The 25276-nt window shown below is 41.5% G+C and overlaps 1 protein-coding gene across 7 annotated transcripts in view; it reads right to left on the bottom strand.

Moving 5' to 3' along the window:
- Positions 1-12160: 12160 nt before the first annotated feature.
- The window catches only part of CACNA1C (calcium voltage-gated channel subunit alpha1 C), a 590913-nt gene continuing 577797 nt past the window's right edge, over positions 12161-25276 (bottom strand). For all 7 annotated transcript variants that reach the window (XM_063447661.1, XM_063447667.1, XM_063447665.1 and 4 more), the window contains 4 exons: positions 23113-23222; positions 21561-21667; positions 15703-16005; positions 12161-14965 (listed from right to left, as the gene is read on the bottom strand). In XM_063447661.1, coding sequence (XP_063303731.1) covers positions 14672-14965; positions 15703-16005; positions 21561-21667; positions 23113-23222 — 814 coding nt within the window. In that variant the 3' untranslated portion in view covers positions 12161-14671. The remainder of the gene's footprint in view (positions 14966-15702; positions 16006-21560; positions 21668-23112; positions 23223-25276) is intronic.

The following is a 25276-nucleotide window of genomic DNA, read 5'->3' on the forward strand; positions in this document are numbered from 1 at the left end:
GTGGCAGTTTTCAACCTTTCAATCAGCTTGTTTATCAGGGGAAGAGGATAGCGATTTTTCCCTGTTATTTTATTTAAAGCTCTGTAATCTATGATGGGACGGATGGTCTGGTCCTTATTCCTCACAAAAAACATACTGGAGGCAGCAGGTGAGCTGGAGGGTCTAATGAACCCTTTACGGAGGTTTTCATCCAAGTACTCCTTGAGGAATTTTAATTCAGATTCAGAGAGAGGATAGATGTGCCCAAAAGGTATGGAGGCACCAGGTATGAGGTCGATAGGGCAGTCGTAGGGACGATGAGGTGGGAGTGTTTCAGCTTCCTTTTTACTGAATACATCAGAGAACTCAGAATAGCAGGAAGGTATAGTTGGTTCTTCAATAGTTTGGAGGAGTGGAATATGTTGTAAGCATGTTTCCTTACAGTACTCAGAGTTAAAAGCGAGAGAAAAGGGAGACCAGGTAATTTGAGGGTTGTGGTCCCCTAGCCAATTGATTCCTAGGCTGACCGGATAAAGGGGAGAAGAGTTAACATCGAATATAAGATATTCGATATGAGTGTTATGGGAGGTTGTTCGTACAGGAATAGTTTCTTTTGTGATAGGACCCGAGGCTATGAGGGAGCCATCAATTACTCTGACGGAAACAGAAGTGCTTTTGCGGACACAAGGAATTTTATTTTTGGTTATAAAGGATGAATCGATGAACACCCCGTTAGCCCCAGAGTCAATGATGGCATCAGTCGTTATTCTTTCTTTGTCCCACTGTAATATGAGAGAAATGGAGAAAAATTGAGTGGTTGATTTAGAAGGGAGTGCACTCAGTATAGAAGTGGTATGAGCATGCTTACCACTCCGTGGTCTTTTCAATAGAGGGCAGTCCGGGATTAAATGATCTTGGGAGGCACAGTACATACAAAGGTTAAGTAGTCGTCTTCTAGTTTTTTCTTCTAGTGAGAGAGGACTTCTTATAGTGCCAATTTCCATAGGTTCGTTAGGTGATGAAGGTTTTACAGCTGGTTTTGGAGGAGCAGCTGGTTTCCTAATTGATGAACTTGAGAGAGCTTTTTCGGCCTTTCTTTCCCTAAGCCTTCTGTCAATACTGATTGATAGTTGAATAAGAGCGTTTAGAGTCGTAGGAAGTTCAGTTCTAGAAAGTTCATCCTTTACTCCTTCGGATAACCCAATTCGAAATTGGTTGAGCAGGGTTATATCGTTCCATTGAGTTTCTATTGCCCATCTCTTAAACTCAGCTATGTAATCTTCGACAGGTCTCTGTTTTTGCTGGAGAGTTCGTATGGTTAGATCAGCTGTAGACTGTTTATTAGGATCTTCGTAAAGGAGAGACATAGCTTCAAAGAACTCGTCCAATGAGTCTAAGATGGGATCATCATTTTCCAAGAAGGAGTGGGCCCAGGCCATAGGTTCACCTCTTAGGAAGGAGATAACTGAACAAACCTTAGATCTTTCAGTGGGATAGGATCGAGGTTTTAGAGCAATCAATAGTTTGTAGGAATTAAGGAACTCCCTGTATTTCGATCTATCTCCAGAAAACTTCTCGGGATTACAGACAGCAGGGTCACTGGCTGAGTGCATAATGGTATGAGGAGTGTGGGTTTGTAAGTCTCTGACATAAGTAAGAATCCGTTCATTTGTAACCTGGAGATCTTGCATGCCTTGAGCAAGTGTATCGACTCTTTGATTCAGCATAGTGAGTTTTGAATCGAAATCTGCTGGATCCATTACAAAGGCTGGATTAATCTGTCACGTTCACATAGAGTTTGATGGAGCTCAACTGCAGATTTCTGATTAGTTAGATGTGAATGTGATAAATTGAGGAATTAAAGAGATGACAGTTCACCAGGAGTTCACTGATACTGTGTCTTTAATATATTTGATTGAAGAAACATAGGTACTGTATCTTTAAATACTTCAGGATTGCTGAGTGGATTCTTAGACTATCTTATACAATTGAATTGCAGCAATAAAATGAAGGAAGGTAATGCAGACTAACTTGCAGAGATTTAGCTTAATTGATAGAAAACATCTCATATGGAGGCAGAAGGGTTAATGAATAGGAATTACTCCTATAACGATAGGAGACAGTGCGAGCAGGCTGAAGCTTGAGAGCTCAGTAGTCAGGGGAAAAGTTCGTAACACAGTGAGGTAACTTAGCTTCCAGAGGATTGAAGTTGGTCCAAGAGTGCCCTCCGGGGAGGTTCCGTTGGAGAGAGGTCGAGAGGAGTCAAAGTACTAGCCGTGGTCGAGGGAAGGAGAAGGAGGTTAGTCGATTACGAGTCCGGTTCGGTACACAGGTAAATTTTTAGAGAAGAGTTGCAGCCGGTATAATTCCGCGGTACGCTGTTCATTAATCCAGCGTCTGTTGTCTGGCGCGGTCGCATTATGTAGCGCAGCGAGACCGCGTCAGAGAGGGGGAGTGGCAACAGTCCGTCAACCCGGAAGAGACAGGAATTACTGGTAACAGCCATGACAAGCAGGAAGGGACAGAAGGAGCACAAAGGTAAAGGAGCAGAAAGAATCAAAAGGAGCACAAAGGTAAAGTAGGAGAAGGAGCAGAAAGGAGAAGGGAAATAAATGAGGGACATCAAGAAGCAGAAAGGGTCAGCAATGAACTGGAAGGGGCAAAAGAAGCACAAACGTAAAGTAGGAGCAGGAGCAGAAATGAGCAGGAAAGGTCAGAAAGGAGCAGAAATGGGTCAGCAAGGAGCAGGAAGGGGAGAGTCTGAAAGGAGAATTAAGGGTCTGCAAGGAGCAGAAAGAGTCAGAAAGGAGCAGCAAAGGTCAGGAAGGGACAGAAGGAGCAGAAAGGGTCAGCAAGGAGCAGGAAGGGGCAGAAGGAGCACAAAGATAAAGGAGTAGAAAGAATCAGAAGAAGCACAAAGGTAAAGTAGCAGAAAGAGCAGGAAGGGGCCGTAAGGAGCAGGAAGGGTCTCCAAGGAGCAGGAAGGGTCAGAAGGAGCACAACGGTAAAAGAGGAGAAGGTGCAGAACTGGACAGCAAGGAGCAGGAAGGGTCTGCATGGAGCAGGAAGCTGCAGTAAGGAGCAGGAAGAGACAGAAGGAGCACAACAGTAAATGAGGAGAATGTGCAGAACTGGGCAGCAAGGAGCAGGAAGAGGCAGCAAGGCACAGGATGGGACAGAAGGAGCACAACGGTAAAGGAGGAGAAGGTGCAGAATGGGGCAGCAAGGAGCAGTAAGGGACAGCAAGGAGCAGAAAGGAGCAACAAGGAGCAAGAAGGGACAGAAGGAGTACAAAGGTAAAGGAGCAGAAAGAATCAGAAGGAGCACAAAGGTAAAGTAGGAGAAGGAGCAGAAAGGAGTAGGAACATAAATGAGCAGGAAGGGTCAGCAATGAGCTGGAGGGGGTAGAAGGAGCACAAAGGTAACGTAGGAGAAGGAGCAGAAAGAGTCAGAAAGGGACAGGAAGGGACAGAAGGAGCAGAAAGGGTCAGCAAGGAGCAGGAAGGGACAGAAGGAGTACAGAGGTAAAGAAGCAGAAAGAATCATAAGGAGCACAACGGTAAAGAAGCAGAAATAATCATAAGGTAAAGTAGGAGAAGGAGCAGAAAGGGGTAGCAAGGAGCTGGAAGGGGCAGAATGAGCACAAAGGTATAGTAGGAGAAGGAGCAGGAAGGGGCTGCAAGGAGCAAGAAGGGTCTGTAAGGAGCAGGAAGGGTCAGAAGGAGCACAGCAGTAAAAGAGGAGAAGGTGCAGAACTGGGCAGCAAGGAGCAGGAAGGGTCTGCATGGAGCAGGAAGGGGCAGCAAGGAGCAGGAAGAGACAGAAGGAGCACAACAGTAAATGCGGAGAATGTGCAGAACTGGGCAGCAAGGAGCAGGAAGGGGCAGCAAGGGGCAGGATGTGACAGAAGGAGCACAACGGTAAAGGAGGAGAAGGTGCAGAGTGGGGCAGTGAGTGTGTGTGTCTGTCAGTCTGTGAGTATGTGTGTATGTCTGTGAGTGTATGTGTCTGTAAGTGTGTGTGTGTATATGAGTGTGTCTCTACATGTGTCTGTATGTATGGGTCTGTGTGTGTGTCTGTATGCATGTGTCTGCATTTGTATCTGTTTGTCTGCATGTGTGTGTGTGGGGGGGGGGGGGCGGGGACATCTGGGGTAGGAGGCAGATGTATTGGGGGGGTCCCAGGGCACACGGGGGCCCTGTGGTTTCTAGTTACGCCTCTGAGGGGCATAATCTATACACTGGAACTGCTTCATTAAGCTAACGTTGTTTTGGTGACTATAGTGTCCCTTTACCTGATCTTCCAAGGCTGTTCTTAGTATACATTATGTGTGTAAATACTGTTCTATAAGATACTTTGAGATATAAAAGGGCCTAACTCTAACCTTAAAAACATATTTCATACTTTTTTATTTTCCTGTTGAAATGTTTTTAAAAAATGATGATAGGAGCCGCACTCAATTCCAGCAGCCACCTGTTGCTCCGGAGCAGGACCAGCAATTGCACAACGACAAGGCAACAAAGAAATTCCCAAGGCACTCAAAGTGTTAAAGGCGCAGGCAGTTTTAATGAAACAAAAAAGAACAGCAACGTTTAGAAAAAAAGGAGGCATTTTTAGCTTGAAAAACTTAAAACTGCCTCCGGCTTTAACACTTTGAGTGCCTGGGGAATTTCTTTGTTGCCTTGTTGAAATTTTTTTACTGACAAGCTTGTTTCCATTTAATGCTTACATCTTTTAATGTACTGTATAATGTATATGAGAAAGAGCGCCTGAAAAAGCAAAGAAATGTAAAAATTGTGTAACACTGCACAAAAAAAAGAACATGTATATGTATTTTTTAAATAAATTTTATTTCTTTGCCATTTTTACAACATCATTCCTTAGGTAAAAATGCAATCTTATATAAATATACATTTGTCCCAAAGATAAACCTTAACCCTTTGTACGCCAGCAGGGCATTCCATGCATCAATTTGAAAATGTTTTGCTCACTCCACTGGCGCCCAAAGGGTTTCACTATCTTTATTTCAGAGTTCATTCTGCCGGAGACCGGATGCCGCGTGCAGGGAGGGGGAGAAGGAAGGCCTAAATTACCACCCGAGAGCTGAACATTTTATAACTGGCCCTGGATTATAGAGAGAAGTGCAGTATAATGGAAGCAAGGCAGGACTGGCCAGTATTATCAAACAGGTTATTCCATACAACCCACAGTTCATCAAATACCAGTAACAATTCACTAGATTTATCATGTAATCCATGCTGGCATTAACCAATCACAACACTGCATTCTGTTGAATTAGCTTTTTGATTGGCAAGGGAACAGTGACTGGATGAGAAAAAAAATCAGACTCCTTCGTATGTTTTAAAAGATAAACCAGGGTATCGGAAAGCTCCATAATTTTATGGCAGTTTCATGTTGCAGGCAATATATGTGCTGAGTTGAGTCTGGTTGAGAGAATGGCTACCATGTTAGAGGCCTTTTAAGCATGTTTCCATCTGGGACAGGTCCAATGTAACGATCCAAGAATATGGGAGCCCGAAAAACAAATTTGACACACACATACTACCCCAATATAGTCTTACAAGCTCAGTGCACATTATCTACTAGCACACGTTTTATAGGGACTGTATAAGAAAAAAGTCAATAGAAGGATCATACAAAGGATCTAGCTTTTAAAACATGACCAAATGGGAAATTGCAAGTTTAGAAATGGGAATGCTGCTTTTCAAAATAATTCAGATTAGATCATCTCTGGTGGGATTTCCTCTCCTGCTAGCCCACCCTTAAATATATTTCCAAACACATAGGCATTGGCATTTGTGAACCAAAATTATAGTCCGAGCTTTCAATATATCATACGAAGAAACACGATTGCAATTTGAATTTGGTTTAAGAAGTATCTCAGAAAGATAGATACAAATGTTTTGGAGGTGTTGAGTTGACTAGCAAAATAATGACAGCTAAAAGGAATTGATATACACGATCTGCTTAAATTGTTACCATTTGCATAGCATTCTAATTTAGAACACTAACATGCAGATACAATCTTTTAAAACTATGTAGTAAAAAAAGTACTTAAATGGAACTATAAATTATTAGATTTGGCGGTGTTACAGAGCAAGAGAAAATCATACAGGAATTTGAGAATGCTGTTAAAGGAACACTCTGAGCACCACAGCCACTAGAACCACTGTAGTGACCAGGGTAAGTATTCAAACCATTTGGTTCTAGTGGCTATGTTGCACACTCCAAGCACCATAACCACTAGAACCACTGTAGTGACCAGGGTAAATATTCAAACCATTTGGTTCTAGTGGCTATGGTGCACACTCCAAGCACCATAACCACTAGAACCACTGTAGTGACCAGGGTAAGTATTCAAACCATTTGGTTCTGGTGGTTATGGTGCACACTCCAAGCACCAAAACCACTAGAACCACTAAATGACCAGGGTAAGTATTCAAACCCCTGAAAGCTCCTGCATTGAGCTCAGCCTGGCAGTGCAAGGTTTCGCTCACTGGCTAAGACCTCATGGCTGATGTTCTCAGCCAATGAGCTGCCCTGCACTAAAGGGAGTAGCTCAGCAGGAGGTGGCCGGTACCTGGTGGAAGTCAGGTATGTTCTCTAACCATTAGTGAAATGGTTTTACTATTTAGCTTTGGAGGGCACTCCTAGAACCTCATTCCCCAAGAACAGGGGTCCTCAAACACCGGCCCCCCAGATGTTGCTAAACTACAACTCCCTTGATTCTCTGGCTATGTAATTCAAAGAATCATGGGATTTGTAGTTCAGCAACATCTGGAGGACCACAGTTTGAGGATCCCTGCTCTAGAATCAGCAACAGAACTGTGTATGACCAATGATCACAGGCATGTGCAATGATTGTGCCACGTGTGCCCAGACATTATTTTGTGGTTAATTTTAGCTTTCATTTTATTTAGTAAAGTTTAGAGAAACGCTCCACATATAAAGTCAGGAGTCTGTTATTATTTGTGACCATTTGTAAAAGTGCCAATTTCAATATAAATTGGCACTTTTATAATTGGGGGTTAGAAACACCTCTTTTGCTGTCACTCAGAAAGTCTGGGAGGCTTTTTTCTGCTTCCGTTGGCTCCACAGACCTAACGGATGCAGCAGGCATGCTAAGCTAGCTAGCTGTATTACAGCTTATTGAGAAGCTTAGGATAGCAGTGGCTCCAGCACAGAGGCTTCTCAATAAAAAGCAGTTTTTTTCATATAGCCCCAAAAAGAACATGTACAATAAAAAATCCTTTTTTTAAATACCTGTATGTTTTGTTTGCGTCTATATGAAAAATTGAATTGTTACATTTTTATTATAGCCCCTAATATCTATTGAATTGTTTAAAAAATTGTAAAGAAATTAATTTTGGTTAAGTTTTAGTTTGTTTAGTATTTACTTTGTATGTTTGAAAAGTAAACAATCTCCTGTGTGCACACCCTGATGAAATATGCTGTGCATGCTATGTCAGTGGGGTGGAACTATCTGCCATGTTGCGTCCTATTGGTTACATAGTGTCCTAGTATAGAACATACCGTATATACTCGAGTATAAGCCGACCCGAATATAAGTCGAGACCCCTAATTTTACCCCCAAAAACTGGGAAAACGTATTGACTCGAGTATAAAACTAGGGTGGGAAATGCAGCAGCTACTGGTAAATTTCTAAATAAAATTAGATCCCCAAAAAATTATATTAATTGAATATTTATTTACAGTGTGTGTATATAATGAATGCAATGTGTGTATATAATGCAGTGTGTGTATGAATACAGTGTTTGTGTGTATGAATGCAGTGTGTGTGTGTATGAGTGCAGTGTATGTGTGTGTATGAGTGCAGTGTGTGTGTATGAGTGCAGTGTGTGTGTATGAGTGCAGTGTGTGTGTGTGTGTGTGTATGAATGCAGTGTGTGTGTGTATGAGTGCAGTGTATGTGTGTGTATGAGTGCAGTGTGTGTCTGTGTATGAATGCAGTGTGTGTGTGTGTGTATGAATGAAGTGTGTGTGTGTATGAGTGCAGTGTGTGTGTGTGTATGTGTGCAGTGTGTGTATGTGATGCAGAGCCTTGGTGGGGGTGGGTATTTGTTTTTTTTTTATATATTAATTAATAATATATATTAATATATTTTATTGTAATATTATTCAATTTTTTGTATTTTATTGTTATTTAAATTTTTTATTTATATTTTTTTGTCCCCACTCCCTGCTTGTTAGCTGGCCAGGGAGGGGGGCTCTCATTCCCTGGTGGTCCAGTGGATGGGCTGTGCAGGAGGGGGCTGGCAGAGAGCTGTAACTTACCTTCACAGCAGCTCCTGTCAGCTCCCTTCTCTCTCCTCCGGTCCGGTCAGCTCCACTGCAAGTCTCGCGGCCGCGCAGAGCGTTGCCACGGTAACCTGTGGCAACGCTCTGACTCCGCGGCTCTCGCGAGACTTGCAGTGGAGCTGACCGGACCGGAGGAGAGAGAAGGGAGCTGACAGGAGCTGCTGTGAAGGTAAGTTACAGCTCTCTGCCAGCCCCCAACAGGACCGCCGGACTTGTAATGAGCCCGGCGGTCCTTGTCTGTATTATGGCAATGTAAGTTGCCATAATACAGACATTGACTCGAGTATAAGTCGAGTTGGGGTTTTTCAGAACAAATAATGTGCTGAAAAACTGGACTTATACGCGAGTATATACGGTACATGTGCAATTGGAGGTATGTATATGTCCAAGTCTGTGTTTAAGCAGAAAGTTGTGTATATTTGTTAAATGGAGTAACAGTCTATGAAATGTAAAACAAAGTTACACTACTGAATATTTTATTATAATATATTAAACATAACAGAGCATACTTTATTTATTAAAATATGGGAGTTTCGGTTAGTGATTTCTCACTTTCAAAAAGTTCAGCTCTGCATTAAAGGGTCCCTCCAGACCCATAAAGCACTTAAGCTTGCTGACGTGCTTTATGTGTGAAAAGGGTGTCTTCTCTTTTTCATTCTACGAAAAATGCAGCTTTCAATAGGAATTAGTACTTTTATAAATTAACCTTGTTACACCCCCTGGCTTTGAAGCAGACAACAGGTCCTGTTACTTTCTGATTTCGTTAGCTCAGTGGAGCTAAACTCAAGAGGTAGAAATTGCTCAGAGCACCTGCCTTGCAAAGACTTCTCATTGAGCTGCATTTTGAAGTCTGTAATTTAACAGCCAGAGAAAAAGGGAGAGCTTTGAAAGGCAGCAGGCAAGAGAACTGCAGGTTTTGCAAGCTGTGTTTGGATAATCCTGTATTATTAAATACATGCAAGATTTCATTTGGGGTATATTTACTAAACAGTGATTTTTTAAAATTTGTGTTTGGGCAGTGGAGTGTCCCTTTAAGTGTACATTCACACAATACTATTGCAGTGACAAGGTGTGCATGCAGTGTAGCAGTTCAGCAAGTGTTGCATCTTAAAATGCAAACAGTAAACAATTTGTGCAAACAGTAAAAACGGCAACTGACAAAAGACATTTCCAATTAATGTTACCCTGCTACCATTTTTCTCTTGTCCCAATTACGAGATACTTTCGAGTGTGGGAGATGAGATGCCAGGCTATTTGGACTCACGTGTGTCAGTTATGTGAAGCTGGTGCACAGAAACAAGTTATTAGAGCTACAATATGAATCAGTCATTATACCATTGTTAAAGAGGAACTGTCACTTTAAAAAGAAAACTATTTTTGAATTTGGAAAATGAAAGTACTTATTATTGACACAATTTTAGGAATTGTTTTACATAGGGCATATTAATACAATTAAGGGAGATAGAGCATTTAATACAATTTTGTTTAAACAGGAAATATAAGCATCTTGACCACTACAGCAAGTCGACTAGTGCTGTCTAAAAATAAGTAGACAAACCATTCTCAAATGGTTTAACACTCACGTGAGTGTCCTGAGTGACTGTGGGTAGACCTCCTGTTTTGATATACCTAATGCTGAATACAATTCTTCCCTAGGTGATGAGAATTGGCTGGCTGAGGACATCAGCTGACACTGCATGAGCAAGTAAGAAATCTCTCTCTTCTCTCTGGAGAGAGAAGATCTGGGGATATGTCGATCTGGGGATATGTCGACCACTTCATACAGTATGGTTTCAAAATGTGAAATTTTATTAACATGAACCTGTAATCCACAAATCATATAGATCAACAATTTACTTTACACATCTTGCTGGTACAACTGCCAGAAATGTATAGAATAAAATGTATACTTACTTACCAGAAGACTGCCTTAGCTAGGCGACCCATTTTTCTATAAAATAATAGACATGGCTCATACGGCAATTGCAGTACAAATTAATCAGGCAAATATTCCAGTGTTAAATGGTTCTCCTTTGTACAGTAGAAGGTAGGGCTTCTACTTATTTTTTTTTTGTGTGCAGTTCTCTGGGACTTGACCAATATCATGTGTGCACTTGTTGACCATGAAATATGCAATTTAATAAAACAATTCTAACAATTAAAATGGTGCCAGTTATAAAAAATAAACAAACCAACAGTTACTTATTTATGCACTGCATTCAAAAGTACACAAGTGACAGATCCTCTTTAACTCCTATGCTATATTTTTTTTAAACAAGGTTGCAATATAATGCACTGCAAAGTTCACTTGCCAAAAACAGGCTAAATAGTTGACAGTGAAGCTACAAGATCTCAAGTGAGCTAAACTCCTCAGAAACCTCTTAATCCTAATGCCAAACAAGATCAGGAACCCTCATACAAGTTGGAATCCTCATCAAAAACAGAATGGGTCTATGATATTGTCCCAGGAAGCTTCAATGTTCAGGCATTTGCGATTCACTCAGGATACAAAATGGAGGAAAGGCGTCTAATGGCATGCAACCTACTGAAATTGCTTAGCACACTTTTGGCACAACCTGAAAATTTATTTTAAAAGAACCAACAACATAAAATATCCCATAATACTAAAAAAAGGCAATATTCAAGTATTAAAGTTTCTTCAACAAACGGGCAAACAAAAAAATAAATGTAAGTTCCATTTTTGAAGGAGTTTTTTCATTTTGTTTTAGCAGTGTTGGTGGGGTGCACAGATATATAAAATGTGATTCCATCGTGCAGTGAAATGGTGCAAAGTTTTATAAATTTTCTATGTTATTCAAACATATTCTTTTCAATATTTGTTAGTTTATTTGCACATTTTTATATTTATGTTCACAATTAACATATTGCATTGTTTTTGCCATCTTATGTTAACTTTAAAGGAGATCAACAGTAGTTGTTCCTTATGTTAGAAACTCCTCCCTGTCCTTTGACCCAGTTGGAATATTAGATTCCCATTCCTAAACAAAGTGTAGATCCCCATTCCTAAACAAAGACGAATGTGTCGGCGTGGGTATGATGAAGTTGGGGCACTTAAAAAGAATTACGAAGAGTACAATCAAAACAGACTAAATTCAATGCTAACATACTCTTTGTGACATCCATTAAATAAATGGAATACTGAGAAACTCCTTAGTTTTCAAAATAAAAAAAATAAGCCAATGTATCCTTGGATTGTATTATACGGCATTCTTTTTTTTTGCACTAGACTAGGGTGACAATAAGTCTCCTTTAACCAGGAGGTACTACAAAAATGTATACTGCAGGGCTGCACTGACGTTTTGCTGCTTTGCATGATACATTTTTTCACATCTATCCTCTGTTAAATGCGAAACATAAATCTCCCAACTTTGAACTACTGAAAAAAGGGCACACAAATTACATCTTTTACATTCTGTCCATATATAAAATTCTTAAAGTGACAGTAAAGTCTTGTGACAAGTGAGCCCTTTGTTACGCTACATTAGCACTACATTATAGGCAATGTTTCACCAATATTCATGTTCACCTAACCATCATAAAAATGAGCCCAACCCTGCATAACTATGATATAGCTCTCCCTTTTACTACTACATAGGTAAAGTTCATTCCTCAAACAGTATTCAGTAAATCACCCTACAGTCTACAAGGAAGCTTGTGATGTCCAAATATACTTCAAACACAGTTACACTTCAGACAACACTACACTTGGACTGTCTGTTTGGAACACAGACTGATGACCCAAAGATCAGCTATTTCAGAGATATACTTATAGCATGAAAAAAAACACAGGTATTGTCACACCCTTGTGTTATAATTGCTCATTCCTCTGAGAAAAATTGTTTCGCTTTTCTTTTTAAACCACAGTGAATACTATAATTGAATAGCCACATGTATCAAATCAAAATTATTGTGGCATTGTAAAATTATTATTGGTTAATATGACAAGTCTATATTTAATTAGAATATGTACATAGCTGGAAATACTACAAGAATGAGTAATTGGTCAACAAATGCTTGTATGGTTGTAAAAATAATAATAAGATTGTGTTTAAATGAGTATGTAAACATTCTAAAGCCAGGGCAAGTTAGCAATTTTCAGCACAGTAGGGGGACACATCTGAATATGGTGACAAATATAGAAATTTATGAAATGGTCTGCATAGAATGCCCACGAATGTAGGAAAAATGTGTTCGGTTTATGCAGGCTGTTTAGGCCTGGCTTCCCCTTGTACCAAATGCCACCCTGAGGCTACATGCAGAATTGCAAGAAAAAAAGCTTGTGGCCTAATTCTTCAAATAATATAATGGCAGGGGAAATTATTCCATCTGCAGTGCAAAATCTATGGATTAAATTTGTCAGATTTAACAGTTGATTATTAATAAAATGCAAACCTAAATAAAGTAATAATTACGGTTGACAAAGTAAATTTCACCTACTACCATTGGGATTTAAGTAATTATTAAAGGTAGCTGGTGATAAACTGATTTATTAAGAATTACACAATAATGATCACTTTATCACTTTAAACTCAATGATATAGTATGTTGGCAAGTATTAATTTTCATAGAGTAACCGAAATTCAATAGTTCCCCTTTTAAATGACTCATGCCCACAGAATCAATGCAACAGTGACATCTGACATCTAAATTATAAATTATAATTGTCAAAGAGAAAATATATATACAATCTCATCACCTGCACTCTGACATTCCAGTAGCTATGAACTGAAAAATCCTGCAGATATTCAGCATCGTGAATCTCATGAGATCTCTAAACTACCTGACCATTTTCATACCCATTGTTAATAGCAGATGAAGTATCAAAGATTTCAAATTCCATATCCCGATTGCACTTTGGATTTTGTTGAATCAAAAAAAAAAATGTCTTAACATAACTCAGAGGGAGACTATGGGAGTTGCGGAAGACAGTATATATTAGAATCACAGAAAAATCTACAACATTGCTTGTTATGTCATCGATTTGGATCATTTCAAACATCACGTCTGTGTGCTTAAAAGTTAAACTGAAGCCAATTTAAAGTTTTTCGCTTAAATGGAGGAGTCATTTAATAATTATTTATTTTATATAGTGCGTTTCTACTTATTGGTTTTCAAAATACTATACAGATGTTTTCACCAAACCAAATAGTACTCCTTTGGCACTTTCACAAAATATATGGGAACTTTATTATCAGGAACTCATATATTAAATTACTTTTTACGATTTTTCTGCAGACTGCAGGATGACATTATATTTGCACTTGTTCTTAAAAGGACGAACTGGAAGCCAATTTTCTCTTATTATTAAATCTTTTGCAAAGACTAGAACAATTAAATTGGCTAAGCAATGCATGCCTAGTAATAAATTATGCTAAATAACATAATTACACATATTTATTTCCTGAGCAGGAAACAGACTGTAAAATTCAATAGGGAGTGTGTTGCAAAAATGATTGCCTCCATCTCCAAAAAAAATTATCTTTCAATATATTACATTCTGCTGGAGTATAGAAATGTGTACATACATGGAGAGTTTACAAAATATACTTCTTTTAAAGGGGGAAATCATTGTTTTATCGATATTTCCTTTTAATGAAAAACATAAATATGTAAATGTTTCCCCATAAGCAGCTATTTCTGTGTTGGCTGTTTCAACATAAATGTGAAATGTATTGTCTTTTGAGCCCCTCTGTGCCCAGTTAAAAAAACAAACAAACCTCACAATCTGAAAATAGAAGTTAGAAGTGGAAGAATTACTGCTCTGTTGTGATTGGTCGGTTATGCAGCTCCTCTCAGAACTTATTGGTTGGGTGGGCTTGGCCTATTGGCTAGTATATCAAACTCTCTAAGCTGTGATTGCACAACACATAACTCTGTTCCCACTTCAAATGGTTTTGTAATAGGACCCCTAACGAGCAACAGCCAACTTAGTTCTAATTTTGTAAAGTAAAAATCAAAACAAAAAAATGCTGAATTTGGCAGTTCTTCTGATGGTTCCTTCTGAAGATCCATTATCAAGCATAGCTTTACCACAAGGATATTTTGTAAGGAGCCAGGAAACTCTGGGATTACAGCTGGTGGTCCTCCTGAAATACCGAATGTCAGCTCTGGATGTTGCCCCCCCTCCCGCCCCAACTAAAACTGATGAGGAACGCTGTTCTGGTCACTCCAGGGTCACGAGAACAGTGAGGCACTTCTGAAACAAACTCATTAGGAACACCAAAATAAAAAACAAAAAAACAAACTAAGAAAGGAGCCCAAAAACTCCCTAAAAACATCCACCCTCCGACAGCTCGGCATCTCTATGGTTCTGTGTCCATCTGATTGGAGGCTACAGGCTGCTCACATATACTCGGCAGTCCTCTTGCTCTCCTTCGCTGTTCTGGCAGCTCGGTGAGAGTCCTGGCTCCTCTGACCCACCCCCCTCGCAGTCCAGCCCTAGGTCCCTGCGTTTGGAAAATGGTGACAGCTTCCCATTTGGACTAGGCTTTCCATTCAAAAAGCTGTCAGCTGCTGACTCCATTTCTTCTATCGTCATGTCACAGGCATCTGCCAACTCATGCGTTGCCACCTGCAGGAAGCGGGGATCCTGAGCAAACTGCGCCAGTCCTTCAGAGATCAGCACCTGAACACAGTAAAGGTAAAATTAAATTAGAGATCTTGTACTAGGTAAAAACAGACAATCTGCAAAGTCATTTAATTGTTCAAACAATACTTTTAATTAAGCTGACTTAAAGGAACACAAGCATCTACCCACTCTAGTGCACAACCACTTACCAAACTGCATTGCCCTATGCCTGGCACTCCTGTAGTAGTTATGGTGCTTCAAGTGTTCCTCGAATAATATAGAGGACTCCAAGGTCGTTTTTTTCTGTCTGAACCAGTGACCCTCATAAAAAAATGATCGCTTCCTACCATATACCCAAGCTGATTATATCAGACTCTGCTTTTCTATCACCTGTGTTCTGTAATGCCAGAAGATATTTAACTGTTTACTTACTAGTGATAACCCTGCAATGTGTTGTATAAGCTGGATTCAGAAAGATTTATTTGTTTTGAACTTGGTTGTAATGAATTATTGACAAAGAAATATCAGAATTTATGCCAAAATGTTTACATGACTGAATTTTCAACTCTACTTTTATGACTATTCCCCACAATTCACAATTTTGTGAAATCTAGATGAAAGCAGCAATAGATGCAGCCAAGCAGTAGTTCTCCAGTTGTTGTTGAACTACATGTCCCATGATTCTTAGTAAGCTTCTCAGCACCAAGGGACAGCATCACAAACTGCCACTCATGAATTGTAAATACTCAGTGTTCATTGGGTTAAATATGTGCTTCATTAATTATTTTCCTTACCGCTTCCACTAAACTGCTGGCACTGCCATGGTGCTGGCGGGTCTGATCCCTAGGGAGGCAGGGTACTGTAAGGGAGGCCGAACATCCTTGCTCTATGCTGCAATCGCTGCAGTGGACTGAGGGGAAGCTGCTATTGAGGTTTGGTCTGGACCCAGTTTCTCCATGCAGCCTCAATTCTGGCACATTTTGCTGTGCCCAGCCTCGAGAGCAGGGTGTTGTGGGCGGTGTGGAACATAGACGTGAGAAGGCTGTAGGGGAATGACTCCTTCGTAGTAGAGGGCTGAGGCCAGCCACTGCTAATGCCTAGAAGAAAGAAGAGGCACAGATGTGGGATGTATGATGCAATAGGGGTTTGCATATCAAAATGGCCCAGATTTTGTATGTACAGTGCACCCAAAGGGATACTGGGTTATCTCAAAGATAGAATCATATTCTTGGCAGTGTGTTACTAGAGTGTTCTGAAAATATGCTCGAATACGGTGAATTTTGTAATCTCAGTAAATATCACTGAAAACAATTCTATAGTGCATTATTCATGCTGGTTGTATGGGCCTTATTTGCACAGCAGTGATATGTTTACCAATTCATTCATTTACTGATTTATTTGTGTTTGTACTACAGCAATTGTTTTCTAAAGAATAGAAACCTCTTAAATGTTTCAGCCATGATTGTTGCAAATGTGCAGGCTCATCTCCAACTCCAACTGTGCAATATTAAAGGACCACTATAGTGCCTGGAAAACAAACTCGTTTTCCTGGCACTATAGTATTAATAGGTCCCCCCCACCCTCATGGCCCCCCTCCCGCCGGGCTGAAGGGGGAGGAAGGGGTTAAACACTTACCTTTCTCCAGAGTTGGGCTCCCTCGGCGCTGGGGACTCTCCTCCTCTTTTGGACGTCATTCCTATGGACGCTGGCGTCTTCTCACTCTAAAAATCACCGTGAGAAGCGCCTCTAGCGGCTGTCAATGAGACAGCCACTAGAGGCTGGATTAACCCTAATGTAAACATAGCATTTTCTCTGAAACTGCTATGTTTACAGCTGCAGGGTTAACCCTAGATGGACCTGGCACCTACATTAAGCTGAAGTGGTCTGGGTGCCTATAGTGGTCCTTTAACAAGTTCTGTTGGTGTATACAAACAAAGTGTCACTAATTTGAGCAAAGGAAACCATGAACCTAATACTGCAAGATGGTGATTGGTCTAATTCCACTGCTTACAAAACCCTTTGGCCTAATGAGGCACCGTGTGTACATATGTTTTCTCTTCCCAAATAAAGTGTGTGTTTTTGTTCCCACGGACTTGTACAGCTAATGTACTCCCTGGTAGCCCATTAAGTGACTGCAGACACTGACATGAGAGGGCTCACATACAACAGTGTGAAATACAATATCAGGAAAGATGAGCTGCTGTTTGACATCTGCAAGGAACACTTGCTCTTCAAAAACACAGTGAGAGCAGTAATGCATTAATAAGAGTAATGAGGAAGGTTAACACAGGAGAGTCAGCAGCCAAACACATACCTTCCATGCAGTTGCGTACTAAGGAGGGGGTGGTCCGCTCCGGGTGCCACAAGGTAGTGGGGTGCCACCAGGGCTGGCCAGGCTTGGGGAGGTGTGAGTTGTGTGGCTGCACAGTGCGCCAGGCAGCCGACAGCTTACACGCACAGGGGCCGGGAAGGCAGCAGGAGTACTGCACGGATAGTTGAGGCGGAGCCAAATCGGCCATGGGGCAGCAGGGGCAGAGCTAAAGGTGGCCTCCACCCGCTGCTGCTGCACACAGAGGGGAAGCAGGAATGAGTCCCTGCTTCCCCAACACAGATCAGTGACTCCACTCTTCCTCCAGAAAGTGAGAGAGAGTGTGTGCTGTGTGTGTGTGACTGCCTGTGTCTGTGTGTGTGTGACTGCCTGTGACTGTATGTGCGACTGTGTGTGTGACTGTCTGCATGAGACTGTGTGTGTAACTGTCTGCATGAGACTGTGTGTGTAACTGTCTGTGACTGTATGTGTAACTGTCTGCCAGTGACTGTATGCATGACTGTGTGTGTGTCTGCCTGTGACTGTGTGTGTGACTGTCTGCCTGTGACTGTGTGTTTGATTGTCTTCCTGTGACTGCGTGCACGACTGTCTGCCTGTGACTGTGTGTTTGATTGTCTGCCTGTGACTGCGTGCACGACTGTCTACCTGTGACCGTATTTGACTGCTTTTGACTGTGTGTGTAACTGTCTACCTGTGACTGTATGTATGAATGTCTGCCTATGACTGCGTGTATGACTGCCTGCATGTGTGACTGTTTGCCTGTGACTGTCTGCATGCTATTGTGTGTGACTGTCTATGACATGACTGTGTGTGTGTGTGACTGTCTACCTGTGACTGTGTATGTGACTGTCTGCCTGTAACTGTGTGTGTGACTGTCTGCATATCACTGAGTGTGTGTGACTGTCTGCCTGTAACTATGTGTGTGACTGTCTGCATGTCACTGAGTGTGTGTGACTGTCTGCCAGTGACTGTGTGATAATGCCTGTAACTGTGTTACAGTCTGCCTGTATTTGTGTGTGCTACTGCCTGTAACTGTGTGTGTGTGTGTGTGTGTGTGTGTGTGACTGTCTGCCTGTAGCTGTGTGTAAATGTGTGTGACTGTCTGCCTGTAACTGTGTGTTTGACTGTCTGCAAGTGACTATGTGCCTGGGATTGTGTGCACGTGGCTGTATTTGACAGTATATGTGTATAACAGTGTGCATCTGACTGTGTATGAATGTCTTCACCTTGCAGTGAGCCTGCAGCTGGGATATGACATCATCCCAGCATCGGCGTCATTGCAGTTCACGCAAGGAACCTGTGCAGGAAGAGCACAGAGATCCCAGCAGCAACCACTGACCACCAGGTGAGGTGTGGGTCTGTGATTGTGTTTGTGAATGTCTGTGATTATGTGTGTGATTGTATGTGCATCTCTGTGGTTAAGTGTGTGTGTTGTGAATATGTATGTTTATGTATGTGACTGTATGTATGGATGTAATGTGAATTCTATTAAAACTTGTTGCCGGATGCCAGCAGACAGCCAATGGCAGCATATTACTCCCTCCCCTAGTGAACAGTTTTAGTGTCCCTACCACCTCCCCCCCCCCCAGTTTAGACTGTGGTATCTTATGTGCCCCCCCATATATTGTTCCTAGAGTCGCCTTTGCATGTGTGTCAGTGTGTGTCTGTGTATCTGCATGCTTATCAATGTGTATATGTGCATGCATCTCAGAATCTCGCCAACACTATAAACAAATACACTCTGCATTTCAACGTCAACAGTTCATACAAACCCCACCATTATATATAACCACACCACTACATTCAAAAACCACACTACACGGGGGCGGAGCCTAACTGCCGAGCCAGCCGGTCGCATCATGGCCGAGCTCTGGGGGAAAACTGAATAAAACACAGATTAACGAAGACTAACACCGAGTAATCACAGCCTACGACTGGGTGAGTCCTCGAGCTCATTAACCCACCGGAGTTTGCCCGGCGCCTGGCGGCTCTGGACCATGGAAGGATGGAGGCCTACTTCACGTGGGGGGGAGGGAGATGGCCGATCCCTCTACCCCCGGGCTCCAATACCCTCGCGGGGTCCATCAGAGCACGTCCAACCCCCCCCCCCCCCCCCCTGCCGGTGAGGGAAATCCCGGCACCTATTAGCCGTGCTGCAGGGTCTGGAGACATGTCCGCCCAGCTCCACAGCGACACAGATACCACCTGCAAAATGGCGGCACAGAGAACTCCTGACAAGGGAGAACAGCCACCCGATCTCCAGAGCACACTAGATGAGCTACTCGCAAATTTCTGGCGCAAGCCAGAGGGCAGAGCTCACCCACCTGCCCCACAATCGACTGGCAGCCATATGCCCCACAGGCTGACCCAACATGGGAGAAAGCCCCTGCAGACCCAGACTGCAACCCGAGCCTCAAAAGGGCGGCGGACCAAGCGGCGCAATCTACCCCAACGCGGGACACCAAACACCCACATCATCCCCAATCAAGCGGCAAAGCCCATAGACAAGCAGAAATGCCAGGGCCCAAACAAGTTGACGGCAGGGATGCAGCCAGCGAAGGGAAGAACCCACATCAAGCCGCCAACAAGCACTCTAGAGTTCTTTGACCGGCTTGGCACAAGCCTCTGGACAGAACTCCATGCCAAAGGCCGGATTTATAAGCAAGCGTTGAAACAAGCAATGTCATGGATTCGCCCTATAATCCGACGCCAACTTTGCAGACGCCCACCCACAGCTCCCAGGGCAGTCTCCCGACAGGGGAAAAATATAACACCCAGATGGCAGACAAAATTGATATACCCCCCGGGCACCAGTACCCGCTCGAGCACACACCAGAGGGGGACCACCCACCTTACCGGACCCGCTCACCACCCTGCGGTGTCTGAAACCACCGACCATCAGGCGGAACTCGCCACCTCCCAGGCACACGCTCGAGAAAATGGGCGCAAACGGAGCGGCGAACACACCACAGGGGCTCCGCAAAGGACCCGACGAGAGGGAACAGAAGGAGTCACTTCCCACCACATTAACCAGGAGGCTACCGAAACCGGAGCGGCACCCATACAACTCCAACAGCCTCACAGAGTGGGCGTCGGCTGAATACAGATCACCCTGGGGACTAAGACCTACATACCCCATATGAACAAGGTTTCATGTGACGCAACACGAACTCTCAAACCGCTGATTTTTGCCGACCTGCCGCCTCCTGCTTCACACCTCACAGAGACGATGGTCAACATCATCTCCTGCATGGCTGTAGTGCATAACCCTGGACTGCCAAGGACTCTCATGCAGATAAGCAAAGCTACTAGGGATTATCATGTTAAATATACGTTATAAAGTGTTTTAAATCGTTTAACCCCTGGTTACCGTATTACAACAATACCTAATAAGCATTGATTTTGATGAAAGCATGAAAGTTAGACATGGTCAATATTAAGTAAATTTTTCAGCTACATTAACTAACAGAAATTAACACGCTAAGTATACGCCTAAATAGTCTCTACCCTGTCTAGCAAATCTGTCTCCGTGCTAATGCACATTAAGCGAGGTCTCTATCATTACCTGTAATATGCCTGTCTCTACAGCGTGAGCCCAGTTTGCTAGCATATACACTAAAATCGTACCTCTTAGGTGGAAATAATCTATCTAGTTCTAGCATGATACTAATTACCCACAGGTAACGCATGAACCAAACAGGTTTGCATAACTTATACACCTATACCCATGTAAAGCGATACCTTAATGCTATGTTTCTTCAGCCTGAAAATTATATGTTCTGTTATCAAACTCTCTAAACAATGTATATCAGTAATGGTCATATCCTTACCTAAAAATTGTGTGCAAGATCTCATGTCTACCCCTATGTTTCAAACTGTGCCTAATGTGCTAGAGGACTGCCTTTGGGGTACCTCATAAGTAACTGTTATAACTGCGCACTTCAAAAATAAAGAATTTAAAAAAAAAAAAAAAACACACAAATGCATGCTTGCATTCAAATGCCAACACTACATACAAACACACACCTACATTCACTCAAACACACTGCTCAGTGCTAAAAACATTTAAGAAAATTGTGGTTGTTTTTTAAATTTTAAAGCAGGGTGGGGGTGGGGTCCTTAACCCTTTAAGGACCAAACTTCTGGAATAAAAGGGAATCATGACATATCACACATGTCATGTGTCCTTAAGGGGTTAAAGTCTATGATAGATTGCAGAGTTCACTGTTTTTAAAATCTTGTGGAGTTCAGAGTTAAATCCATGGGATGCCGCAGTGGTCAGTGCTAAGTATGTGATAGCTGATGGGTCCCACGTTATCATACCTGATGGTGAACTAGATGAAGCTGTGGCAAAACTGCTTTGGGAGATGTGTCTGGCCCCTGATTCCGGTATCGTCTCAGGCATTCCAAGTGGAATGATGCTCTTCTGCCTGCAGAAACACGAACAAGGTTTGTCTACAATTCAACAACAGTTTGTAATAGCTATGACTCTATCCCTGCCCCCATAGGATACATAAAAACATTTTGACTGCTAGGTGACAATACAATACAAAACAATAAACAAATCATCCATATAGCACTCAAAGGGTTAAACATTTCAGGTATTAGGATTAAATAGGACAAGAATATGTATTATGGTGAATGGATGACATGGAAGGAGAGTGGCAAGCTGATATTAAATCAGGGAGATAATAAAGACAGGGTGTGACAGGGCATGCTGCTATAAAATGACAGGGGCAGGGTGATATGATAGGACAGGGGCAGGATGATATGAAAGGACAGGGTGATATGATAGGACAGGGACAGGCGCTGATATAAAAGGACAGGGGCAGGGTGATATGATAGGACAGGGACAAGCGCTGATATAAAAGGACAGGGGCAGGATGATATGATAGGACAGGGGCAGGATGATATGAAAGGACAGGGTGATATGATAGGACAGGGACAGGCGCTGATATAAAAGGACAGGGGCAGGATGATATGATAGGACAGGGGCAGGATGATATGAAAGGACAGGGTGATATGATAGGACAGGGACAGGCGCTGATATAAAAGGACAGGGGCAGGGTGATATGATAGGACAGGGACAAGCGCTGATATGATAGGACAGGGGCAGGATGATATGAAAGGACAGGGTGATATGATAGGACAGGGACAGGCGCTGATATAAAAGGACAGGGGCAGGGTGATATGATAGGACAGGGGCAGGATGATATAGAAGGACAGGGGCAGGATGATATAAAAGGACAGGGGCAGGATGATATAAAAGGACAGGGGCAGGATGATATAAAAGGACAGGGGAAGGATGATATGAATTGTGGTAGGGGTATGATGATATGAAAGGACAAGGGCAGGATGATATAAATGGTGGTAGGGGCATGATGATATAAATTATGGCAGGGGCAGGTTGATATGGAGGGAGTAAGGCAGGATTAGGCTGATACAGGGGCTGAGTGATAGGGTGATGTAGAGGAAGAGTGACAGGTGGAATTGGTTGAAGGCTGTTACAGAGTGATTTTAAATATACTATATTTATATTTAGTATTCTTTTCCTGCTATTATGAAAAATAAAAAGAATATTGGAGTGTGAATTATGAGATTATTATTATTATTAGATGCTCTTAAGTGAGTGTCTGAATGCATTTATATATGTTTTTAATGTATGTGAGTATTTGTGTTTGTGAGTTTTTCAGTGTGTGCTTGAGATTTTATGAGTATATTTTAGTATTTCTGTATGTGAGTACTTCTGCATACTTGTGAAGATTATGAATGAAAATATCCATAAATGCTTGTGAGTAACGATGCCTGACTTTCCATCCTTAAAATATTTGTGTGTATTTGTGAGCGTCCATAAATGAGTGAGTGCATCTGTTACCTAATGAGGCTGAGCGCAGGAAGCTTCTCTTGGGAGACGGACAGAGCCCCTTTTCCACTTCTCCCTCTGATGGGGTCAGCTGCCGGCTCTCCTCATCTTGCTCCGAGAACCTGCAAAGAGTGTGAATGGAGTGAGTAAAATAAATAAATGTAAAACATTTGTAGACAGTCATTAAAGGCACTGCAGTACATTGACAGTGCTCGGGTCATTGCTATACAATTATTTTTGGGGGTTTTCTATTGTAGAATGTACTGGGATAAATAAAGCAGAATAAGAAATTAAAAAACACACTTATCGCTGCTGCACTTTTGTGTTGTCAGTGGACAAGCTCATGCACACTACAGCATGAATAGACATTTCTTCAGCAGCAAGGTAGGCCCTCAGGTGCTGCACATACAGCACTACAGGGTTTAAACTTAAACAAATGTACAGGCCATGCAGAGTATGCCTGGCACAGGCTGTAAAGTAACAGCTAATACTTTTTAATTATTTCTTTTTTAAAACACAACCAATAGCTAACTAATTAAAAAAAGATCTTAAAAATGTATTTTGTGTTCACACACAGCACATTTTAAGAATACAACAATAATAATACCATCTGAATGAAACTGTGGTTGTAAATAGATTAACAAGATATTATAAAATATCTCAGAAAGATTAAATCCAGTTTATACAATTAGCAGATTTCTGAGCTCTGCTGAATAAAATTACACATGCAGGTCCAGCTTAATTCCCATTCTTTAAAACACCATTGTGCTGACTGCATTATGGCAAAGATTATACAGTGTTAGCTAAATCCTTTCCCTTTAGAATTCTGAAAAATGGGGAGTAAATCCGATACACTGTTTTGTTAACAGAATACAGTAAAATAATACTTGCTCACTTTATCAAGCAAACCTAGATAATATAAGAGCTTCATTCAAGTAGAAATCAAAAGAGTATATGTATGGTAGGCAATATTTTGCATTAAATAACTTAGACCACACAATAAATAGAGACAGTTTATTTATATTTAAATGGGCTTGGCCGTGGTGTTTATTTAAAGCTTAACCCCTTAAGGACCGGACTGTTTTTGCGATGTTGTACATTTGCGACCAGGCATCTTTTTGACACTTTTGTGGTGTTTGTGTTTAGCTGTAATTTTCCGCTCTCTCATTTACGGTTCCCATACAAATTATATATTGTTTTTTTCAGGACAAAAGGGGCTTTCTTTACATACCATTATTTATATAATCTCATGTAATTTAATTTAAAAAAAAAAGAAAAAATATGATGAAAAATTGAAAAAAATACATGTTTTCTGACTTTTATGTGAAAAATCTTTTACTCATCTACAAAAGCGAATAAAAAAAACTGCTAAATAGATTCAAAATTTTGTCCTGAGTTTAAAAATACCCAGTGTTTACATGCTTTTTGCAATTTTTTTGCATGTTATAGGGCTATAAGTACAAGTAGGATATTGCGGTTTCAAAACATACATTTTTAAAATGTATCAATAGTGACATTGTAACACTATTATCTGTCATAAATCGCTGAATAACACCCCACGTGTACATATTTTTTTTAAAGTAGATAACCCAGGGTATTCAATATGGGGTATGTCCAGACTTTTTAGTAGCCACTTAGTCGCAAACACTGGCCAAAGTTAGCGTTCATATTTGTTTGTGTGTGAAAAAAGTAAAAAACTAAATTGAACGCTAATTTTGGCCAGTGTTTGTGACTAAGTGGTTACTAAAAAAGACTGGACATACCCCATTTGCAATACCTTGGGTTGTCTTCTTTTGCAAATGGTATGCCATCATGGGGGTAATTCTCATTCCTGGGCTACCATATGCTCTCAAAGGCAACGTAACCAACCTGGCCATTTTCAATGTAAAAATATTTTACCCATATATTTGACCCTGTAACTTTCAAAAACGCTATAAAACCTGTACATGGGGGGGTACTGTTATACTCAGGAGACTTTGCTGAACACAAATATTAGTGTTTCAAAACTGGAAAATGTATCACAACAATTATATCATCAGTAAAAGTGCTGTTTGTGTGTGAAAAATGCAAAAAAAGTCACTTTCACTGACAATATCATCGCTGTGATATGTTTTACTGTTTTGAATCACTAATATTTGTGTTCAGCGAAGTCTCCCGAGTAAAACAGTACCCCCCA

This window comes from Pelobates fuscus, chromosome 3, assembly GCF_036172605.1.
Source record: "Pelobates fuscus isolate aPelFus1 chromosome 3, aPelFus1.pri, whole genome shotgun sequence".
Lineage (NCBI taxonomy): Eukaryota > Metazoa > Chordata > Amphibia > Anura > Pelobatidae > Pelobates > Pelobates fuscus.